Consider the following 10,261-nt stretch of genomic DNA (forward strand, 5'->3'; position numbering starts at 1 on the left):
GTGGTAAGACAGTTTTTTACTATATTTGCAAACTAAGACAAAGTCCACAAATTGTTTTTGGGAGGGACATTTAGAGCCACACAAATCCAGAACTGTAGTAGAAAAACGTGTGTGTGTCCCGGACTGGTCTGCCTGCGGTCCAGATTTAATGTGTGGCACATCGAAGACTGACCGAGGTCCATAATCCTCCAAAGAAAATTGAATCCATTTCTGTCTTCAGTTCCTAAACAGTCAGTGAGTGTGAAGTAGTCTAATGTGACGTAACATTGTATTTTAATATTTATTTTGCACAAAATCAGTTGATCAGTTTTAACGTGTTCATTGTATTTATTGGTTGTCATTGTTTTCAGTGTTTATTTATTTATTTAACAGACCAACTTCATTAGTTGGTCTGGGTTTGTACCCTGATAGAGGAAGCTGTGTTATAACTACAAGGTATAACTGATGCATTCTGATGAAACCAAAATAAAATTTCCGGATGCTCGGAGATAACCTCACCAGTGTATCAGGGTTGTTGAAAGTACAACGTGAGAGAAGAGGCTGATGCACTCTGTAAAACTGTACTGTCTCTGCTCAGAGACTGTCCAACTCTCTGTCCTCTGCACGTGCCCAAGGTGGTGAAGAACTTCCAATTCACTGATGATTTTCTACTAATGTCCCACCTCCATCATTTCCTTCTCACTGTGTGTGTGTGAGAGAGACTATTTATGCACTCACTCCCCAGGCCTCTGGGTGTCATTACTCAGAGCATCATAAGCAAATAACAGACGCTTCCTTTAAATGCCAGAGCTGTCTGGCAGGCTGTGAGTGTGGCCTCGGCTGTTTGCTCTGCTGCGGACAGACACCACATGCTGCTGTTCTACAGACGAGGGACTGTGCACCTTCTCCACCATGAACTGACCTTTACCATGATCTGTTGTTCCCTGATGATCACATATGTATCCTGCAAAGATGTGCAGGAGGTCAAAAAAGAAAAGTACTTTACATTTAAAAGCCTTTATATGCTGGTGCCAAACTAAACCTTATCATTTGGTACTTTGGCTGATTAAATATTTGGAGTTTGGGGATTGATACTGCAGCACAAAAATGGTGAAGAATAAACTATGAAGTCAAAGAAGTAAATTACTTTGAGGTGTCTGGTGTAGCCAGCTAACTGTTCACTGATTGGACAGTTCCCCAGTGGGCCAGTCTGTGCAAATATACAGAGAATAAGAGTTAAATAGAATTGTTATTCATTTTCTCGTCCAAGTCAGAAACCAATTTAAACATGTCACCATCCACACCTAAAGACATTGTATAAATATTCAGTGACTTATTGGAAATCTGTGTTTGTAAAGAATAAGGACTAAGGACTGTTTTTTCCACACAGTAACATCAGCCATGTGTGTTTATGACTATTGTTTGAGTTGAGGATAAAATGTCTGTTTAAGCCAATCAGAAGTAGAGACAGTGTTAGCACACAATTAGAAGAAAAAAACACAACTGTTCGACTGCTCCTAGGAGACATCGATTCGTGTCAGTTACATCGATGGGTTTGAAAGACCCAAAGTTTTTCTGCTAACGCTCTGCTACACACAGGCCATTGTTGTAGGAAAAGTTTTTTTCTGAAACAAAGAAAATATCAACTTTGTGCATTATGAGTTCAGTCAGCTGAAGCTCACCTGACGTTGACCCAAAGACGATGGAAATGTGTAGTGTGGTGAGTAAGTTGACTTCATGCTCTGGCTTGTATTAGTAAAAAAAACAAGCCAAAGTTGTACTTTACACCATGAATCATCATGTAAAGACACACTTCATTGGGAGTATGAAATTGTAGTGAGACATAACGAGCATGTTCCCGACCGACTTCCCTGCAATCTAGTTCAAAAATATGGTGCACCAAAAGGCGCTGAATCATACAACTGTGGCAACAGACTGGTGAAAGGCTAAAGGTAACGCAGGAATGGGCCGAAATATCATCTGTAATAGTTGATATACTTGACGCCAGAATGATTCAAATGTTATTTTCTGTGTAATTTAAACCTTTAATCATTCGTCTGACCTTGACTGAGGCAGTTAGTTATTCAGGTTGCACTGCAGTAGACACAGTCAGATACAGCCGATAATCCAACCCTTGTGATTTTCTCACACGCTCGACATGAAAAGAGGAGCTGATAATGACCAGCTTTGAAGGAAGAATGAGCATCGGAGTCGGAGTAGTAAGCTGATTGCACTGAAGAGAAGACATCGTGAGTAGGCGGCAGATATGACCTCGGGACTTTTCTTTTTTTCCCCTGTATTTTGTTGCTCCACTTCCTATAATTGCTACTGCAGTTCTTGGAGTTTGCAAGAGAGCAGAGGAGTAGGCCTGGGTTAAATAGCCCACGGCAAGCAAAGACAGCACGACAAGAAGGCCTTTGCTTCACATGTCATGTTTTGTATTTTATTCTGGTGTTTTTGTTCTTTTCTGAGGTTCAGGCATTTGAGATGTAGCTCTGCCTGGCTGCCCCTCAGTCCCTGAAGGCTGATGACTATACCAGGAGAACTTTGTCTGAGAGTTTTACCTTCAACGGGCAGCTGCACTGGTTAAGTCTCACTTCCTCTTGCTGCAGGTGGCGTTCAGCTGGCATAAACAACCACATACAGGGTTTTTTTTTTACTGGCATACGCATTGCGTTTTTTCCTGTGGTTCAGCTGAACTGTAGACATTTTTAGACTGGCTTGTTTCACCTTTTTCCACCCTAGAAAGTTCCATCGTATCCCTGAAGAACATTCTTCACAGCTTCTAAGCTAAAACCTAAGCAAAGTCTATAATTTTACTCGTGACGTTTCTTGTTGACTCAGAACCAGTTCGGTTATCGTGACGGTGGACGAAACTCGACAGAGGGCTCTTCGGTTGGTGCCCAGGCCTGTGGGGCCCAGGAAGCAGCAGGGGGCTCAGGTCAGACCCTGGAGGACCAGAGGTGCAATGGGAGCTTGCATAAAAAGAGTGTGAGCCAGACCGCAGGGGAGGACAGTGGGGGACAGAGATACAGCGCTGACCCCACCATCTTCCTCGGGGAGAGGACAACCAGGGGGGACACTGATGAGGATGGATACATGACCCCTATGAAGGACAAGAGCTCCTCAGGTACTTTAACTCAAAAAAACAACTGTGCCCCACAAAATGTCATGTGTCAAAAGTGTCAAAAGTGTCCTTGAGTGTCCTGAAAGGCGCTTTTAAATAAAATGTATTATTATTATTATTATTATTATTGTAGTTGCTTTTTACGTTCTTCAGAGCACAGATACCAAAAAGCAGGTTCAATTGATGAATAATGCTTTAAAATGTTTGTGATCTTAAGTACGTCACATACATATATATTTATATATGTATGTGTATATATACTGTACTTTAACATAAACAGATGTACAAAGAGCACAATCATAACTGCGTAGTTTGAATCTAAAACTAGATTCTGAGTTCTTCTGTATTTTTTTTTAAATCAGAGATATGATCTCTTGTTCTCCATCCCATTCTTCTGTTTTTCCAGTGATTTAAATTAATCCTGAGATTTTGCCGACAGTGGTAAATGTCCTCTTCTACTCTGGAGTCATGTTTTTGTCTTTTATCATAATTTGTCTATCAACTTGGCTCTCTCTGTCTTTGATTCATGAGCAAAGCCTGTAGCAAAATGATCCTGATGCTATGTCAAGGAGCGGAAGAGTGGGCAAAATCAATAGGTGTTACACCCCACTATTGCAGAAATGTAATCAGCGAGAAAGGGTCATTTTCTGGTACTTTCACCTCCGGCAAATTGAGTTTCCTGTGCCAAAAAAACTGTTGGCAAGTTGCCTGTTGAGTCCTAAGCGGCCGTAATCATCACTATTATCCTTCTTATCTTTTCTTCTCATTAGTTTCTGAGCTCTTTTTCCTTAAGTTGATGTTCCTTTGTTTGGTTATTTCTTATACTGTGCTTCATTTGAATTTCTCTAAATCTTTTATCTTACATTTTCTTACTCTCTCCTTTCCTACAACCATCTGTTTTTCCTGATCGGTCTTGCAGAATACCTGAATCCAATTGAGGAGAATCCATTTGTGTCAAGGCGTAAAAATGGCGAGGTCCACGCCTTGGACAACCCAGGTTACCACAGCACACCAAACAGCCAGCCCAGAGGAGAGGATGAGTACATGAACGAGCCCCTTTACCTCAACACCTTTCATAAAACCACTGACCTGGGTCTGGAAGCCCTCAGAAGAAACGGCCTTCCCCTCCCTAGTCAGCCTCCCTCTTCTATCTCAGCCACAACTTCAGGCTCCCACCTCCCCCTCACGATCCAGACAAGTCTACCGCACTACCCTCTCTCCACCGCCCAGCCCTCTCCGTCTGGTCTGCCTTGCCATCATGGTCCACCAACCCACATCCTCCACGGTCACCACACCCTCAAACCTGTGGGACATCCAGGAGGAGGCTCCATATCTCAGAGCCAAACAGGATCCAACGCCCAATCCCAGGTGTGTCCGCCTGGTGCTCTGTCCGCCTCTGCCACCATAGGACACAGTGGCCTCCCGGCCTATCAGAGCCACGGAACCATGCACCCTGCCAGCATGCTCAAACACGGAGGACAGATGACAGGTAAAGCCAGCGGAAAGAAGCTGAAGGTGACCTTTGACAATCCTGAATACTGGCAGCACAGCCTGCCCCCAAAGTCATCCAGCCAGGCAGTACACGACGGCACCCAGGGGGGCTCCACCAACGCCAAACTGTTTTTCAAGCAGAATGGACACATACGGCCCTCCGTTGCGGAGAACCCTGAATACATGTCCGAGTTTTCCCTCAAACCTGGCACCGTCTTGCCACCACCACCTTACAGGCAGCGGAACACTGTGGTCTAGATGGTTCCACATGACAAACTCTTCTCAGTGTGTCTCTAACAACAGCAGCCCTGATTTCTTCTCTGGCCCCAGATTTTCAGTGAGAGAACAGCGCCTCCTGTGGACTGTGGCAGCAGCAGTGGGAGAAGAAAAACCCAACCAAACCAAGAAAACCCAACTTCCTGTGACCTACTGTCCGTGTGTTCATTACATCCAGCTCAGTCCCGTTGTGTTCTCTGGGTACAGACTGTAAAGGTGTGGGAACACGTGAACATCACTGAGCCTCAGATACAGAGTTGCGTGGCTTTGTTCCCTCGCACAGCGAGTACCACAGTCAAATGGACACAACTTCTGGGACTAAACACACTGCCAGCCACTGTCTTGTTACATCCATTGGAGCAACGAGCATTGTTTTATTCATTTGATGTGTTTTATTTTATCTTATTTTGACATGGTCTAACACTGCAGTCTGCTGAGGGAAACTTGCTCAGCAAATCTGAGATGTTTGCTGTCAAGAGGCGTCGATTTCAGAAAGTGGAGCAGGAGAAACAGATCCGTGACAGAACAAGACACATCGATCTGAACAGTCAAAGAAGTGTCTGTGAACAGAGAGGTCGCAGAAATGAAAGCTGATGAAAAGGATTCTGCTGGAGCGTCCTTCGTTTTTCCCTTGCTGAACCCATCTAATATTTCTGTGGTTATCGTGAAACTGTGATGCCCCAAAACTACAGTGATCTCTCTTTATCCCGTTTGTATTTTACCATGAATTTCTAAAGTGTTAACATAAAAAACATAATGATGTTTTTTTGGCTACTGTCAATTTAAAAAATACGTCTTTTTTTTTAAGCCAAAGGGTAAAAGGGAAAGTATACACTGTAAACAGTTTTCTACACACGGGTCGCTAAACTACGATGGATTTTTTTATACACTGGTTTTCTCACTCAGATCATGAAGCTACATGTTTTTTACGTTACATGGTAAAAACGTAGTTTTTCCATGTCAGTGGAAGGTGGACGAACTGTCGTATCTGAAGCTTCCCGTAAAACCACAGAGACTGTGGTCGTAGCAACGTAAAGGGGAAAACGTAAAAAAAACACACTAACAGTGCACGGTACAACAACCGACTATATGACTATACTGTATATTTATTTATGAAAAGTATTTAAAATGGCAAAGCTGCACAACAAAAGTATTGGATTAGTGTGAACTTGGCAAGTTGAAAACCAAGCCCGAGGATCGCCACTGAATTAGGTTGGTTACTTTACTCTATCTTTTATTTATTCCATATATTCACTTGAACATTTCTTTTGTACATGACCTAATACAGATCTGTTTTCATCACACTGTACCCAACAGTTCCTTCCACAAACCCTTACACAGGTTGTAGTTTGACTTTGAGGGAAATACAACCAAATACTTATTTTTAGAGAATTGGTACACCTTTCAAAACCAAATACCAAAACTACAATGTAGTATTCTTCAATGTACTTAAAACCATTATTTGTTTGGAAGAATAACAAAAGATTTTTTCTTAATCATGGAATAAATTGGACCATGTTACAATGCTTTTCAAAAAAAAAACTTTTGGAAGACAGAACCTCAGTGAAGTACAGGCAGAAAAGTCAAGCACAAGCACACACATCAACAAGTTAGTTTCTTAGAGTTCAGGATTAGGGTTAGTTACATATGGATGGAGTTAAACTGGAGTAAATACTTCTCCTAGATTCTAGTATTGCCACCCCCTGTAAAGGTACAGTGTCTTTACATGAATTCTAATGTACCTCAAACACTCAAAGATTGTGTCTTATTTTTGAACTCTCTTCATGTAAACTTCAATTCCACTTTCATTCAGTTCATCTCAGATGAGTTCCAACTTAATCAAACTCAGGAACCTTTTTTTCTGAGCCCATTTTACTGTGTAAACCACAGTAACATGATGGTTTGCAAGAAGCGATTTTTTTTTTTTTTTTTAGTCGAACACTTTTATAGTGACGAGTTAAAAACCTAAACAAAATGACACTTCTCTGTCAATGTTCAGTAGAAACCGGCGACTCGTCCCTGCCTGTGAATTTGCCTAAATACCCATCTGTTAACCTGGTGTATCGATATTGATATTTTTTAACTTTTTTTGCAATTTTTTTTTTCTCAAAACTCCAATGTAGTGCCAATGTAGAAACTGAACTATAGCTCAATCATTGTCCCTTTGCTTAAGAGTCAGTGTTGGACCTTGCTTTACTGTAGAGCCATTGGTCCAAGACACAACCTCTTCCCAATGCCTTGTCGTGGTAACAGAAACACACCTGAGTTATCAGCGGACCTGAGTTATCAGTGGACTGCTGCTCTGCCCTTCAGTCACAGAGTACAGTTGGAAACCTCACTCGTGATGCCTGAGCAGGCCAACTGCCAGTCAATGCTGCTAAAAGTACTGCTGTTACAGCCATTGTTTTCTCTTGCCAAGCCATACATGACAACTGTGGGAGGTGGGTGGCGGGGGTCAACAATAACATATCCATCCCCCTAGAAGTAACATCCATTTCACTTTTAACCAATATGAACGACAATAACAAAAAAAGAAAACGACTCACTGCACGAGCTCCGGGTGTTCATTTCCCAGCCATTATCCAGGTCATTTATTTGAATTTGTTTGTATTTTAGGGTCTTTCATCCCTTTTACCTTTTACTTTTGTAGATTATTTATTTGAATCTATTTATGGTTTGGCAAATGTCTTGTCTGACCGTGTGAACATGTGAAGCTGTAATCTGCTTGTCCACCCCATCGAGCACTTTGATGAAAGCCCTCAGCTGAACTCCTGACTTTTACTCCTCTAAGATGTTGAGACCATAAGAAAGAAACCTTCAGAAAACCATGAGATCATTAAGAAAAACACACATCTCTGGCCAGTTTTCATTAATTCCCTCTTTTCTCCGTTTGTGTGTGTGTGTGTTTACTTCTAATAGTATTTTGGGTGCTGCTTCTGTGCTACACTGTTTATTTGATGGAGGAATCCCTAATGCAGCTGTGATTCGTTTCAAAAGGAACAGCATTTATGATTAGTTTAAATATTCATCAAGATTTTTTTAGGATTATGAAGGCAAAAAAGTTCTTTTTCAAAAAGGAAACACAGGGATTGGAGTTCTCTGTGAGTTTTACTGCAGTCATGGCAAAATATGTTTCATTAAAAAACTCTCTGAAACACTGTACAGACATGAAGCCCTGTGTGGACTATTTCAAATTGTACAAGTATTTACTTTTTATCTTTACTCTTATTGGATACAGTGGCTTCATCGGCTGTTTTCCTGTTGATTGATATTTTTTTTCTTTTAAAGGTGCAACATGCACCACAGGCTAATGAGTTGTTTCCCGTTAGCGACCAACAAAACACACTCCTGCTCCGTGGCAGCTTTTTATTTTTACTGATGTATTTTTTTCTCCTGTCAGTCAAGGAGCAGATTGATGTAGCCTTATTCTGCGGACTCTAATCCTTCATTACTGTTTTCCTCATCTCCTGTATGGACACATTAATGTATAACACAGGGTCACAATAACAAACTATAGACGATGGTACATTCAGAACAGGAAATACAGTTAGGCTGCATTCACATTCGACAAACACTGTGGCCATGAACAGGACAAATGAACATTTTCTACATCAGCTGTAGTTCAGTACCAGACAGTTTTACAAAATAGATGGACAGGGATTTTCTATAGATGAGAGGTAACATATTGTCATTGTTTCAAAATAAAAGCCTAAATTACATGAGGCCAAATGACTAAAATGTAGGTAATAAACACTATTACATCATCAACTGAACAGATCAGCTGATCCTGACTCTATGGTATAAATTAGAGATGGTTTGATACTTTATTATGTACTATACTGATACTGCAACTTCAGGTACCTGGTGATACCGATATCATCCTGATACTTTCTTTTCTCCTCCAGCATGCTGCCATTACTGAGGAAATAGTGTTCCTTTACAACATTTTTTTTATGTTTGATCCTAAAATTTTGACCAATATCAGGTCAGTACTAATCCTGAGTATCGTATCAAGCAATCCCTAATATAAACGTCTATGTTAAGACAGAGAGACTTTGGCTAATTCCAAAGCTAATGCCATGACGCAGGTCTCACCTTAACCCTCCATCCCTCCATCCCTCCACCTACTGTACCTTCTCCATGGTCTGTCACAGGACTGATTATTATTCAACATCATTGACCGTAGCCATGATTTGCATGTTAATAGTCAGTTGTTGTCATGACCTTTTTGTGTGAACTATTTAAACATTATCATATACTCTCCATATGGTCCAGCTGGGCAGTAGCCTGATTAGCAGTGTTTGATTGACAGCAGGGTGATCCAGTAGGACCCAGCAGTGGTGATGATGTGTGGACCCAGCTGTTCGGCTGACCCCTCGGTTTCTGGTTTCTGGTCCTAAACTCAACTGTCCCTCAAACCAGAGATGTTATTTCCAACAGACGTCCTAAACTCAACTGTCCCTCAAACCAGGTTTCGTCTTATTTCCAACAGACAAAACCATGAACTAAGAATGGACCCTACTGGTCATGACGTGTTAGCTAACGTGTACATACATAGACTTGCATGCCAACTGTTGGAGTGGCTTCACTGAGAGGCTTGCAGAAAATGCGTAAAAGTGTTTATTTAATTCTGTCCACTTCACTGCCAGTACCAGGTGAATCCCTTTGCATCCATTTTCTACCTTTATTTTCATGTGTGTACTTTTGTTGAAGATGTTAAATTGTTTGTCCCTGGTTTTTGGTGTTAATGTGTTTTGCAAAATGAACATTTATCAGCAGTGACAGGCCAACATATGTAACCAGTTATAATATATCCAATTTCTGTCCAGAGAGTGAACAATGTGCAACAAAAGATTTTTTTTTTTTTTTACAAATTTTTGGTAGCACAAATTGGCTTTTTAGGGATTATTTTGTACAATGCCAAAAGAAAAAAAATATTTGAAAATTGATTTTTAAAGATATCTTGGATTTTAATGTGGAAGTCTGTCATTGTTCCATCAATTTCATCATTTATACTTTTGCATTGTAATTGCACAAGTCATTACATAACCCACAAATGGATGCCATAAATAATATATATACATATAAATATATTTCTCCAAATCAAAGTATAATTGTAAATACTCTTCTGGGGGCTGTTCCTCCAGAAGTTATCTAACACACTTAAAAAAAAAAAACATCAAATGTGAATAGTATTTTTGTAAAAGCACTGAAGAGGGAGGCCGTAGTCAGTCTGTAAATAAGGAACCGACGCTGTTTTTCTCTGGTTAATAACAACATATATAAATGAAAAGCAGTACGTTTGCCTTTTTTTCTTCTTCTTCTTCTTCTTCTGTAAGTGTACCTTTGACTAATGGGAACTCCATTTTAAAAATCCTCGTCCATTCA

At 40.7% G+C, this 10,261-nt stretch overlaps 1 protein-coding gene across 4 annotated transcripts in view; it reads left to right on the forward strand.

The window, feature by feature from the left end:
• Window positions 1-9,318, forward strand: part of LOC103389576 (receptor tyrosine-protein kinase erbB-4) — a 226,784-nt gene extending 217,466 nt beyond the window's left edge. For all 4 annotated transcript variants that reach the window (XM_017038635.2, XM_017038634.2, XM_017038636.2 and 1 more), the window contains exons 26-27: window positions 2,824-3,109; window positions 4,026-9,318. In XM_017038635.2, the coding sequence (XP_016894124.1) occupies window positions 2,824-3,109; window positions 4,026-4,855 (1,116 nt within the window). In that variant the 3' untranslated portion in view covers window positions 4,856-9,318. The remainder of the gene's footprint in view (window positions 1-2,823; window positions 3,110-4,025) is intronic.
• Window positions 9,319-10,261: the final 943 nt, after the last annotated feature.

Source organism: Cynoglossus semilaevis, chromosome 14 (genome assembly GCF_000523025.1).
Source record: "Cynoglossus semilaevis isolate Cse_v1.0 chromosome 14, Cse_v1.0, whole genome shotgun sequence".
NCBI classification, from domain to species: domain Eukaryota; kingdom Metazoa; phylum Chordata; class Actinopteri; order Pleuronectiformes; family Cynoglossidae; genus Cynoglossus; species Cynoglossus semilaevis.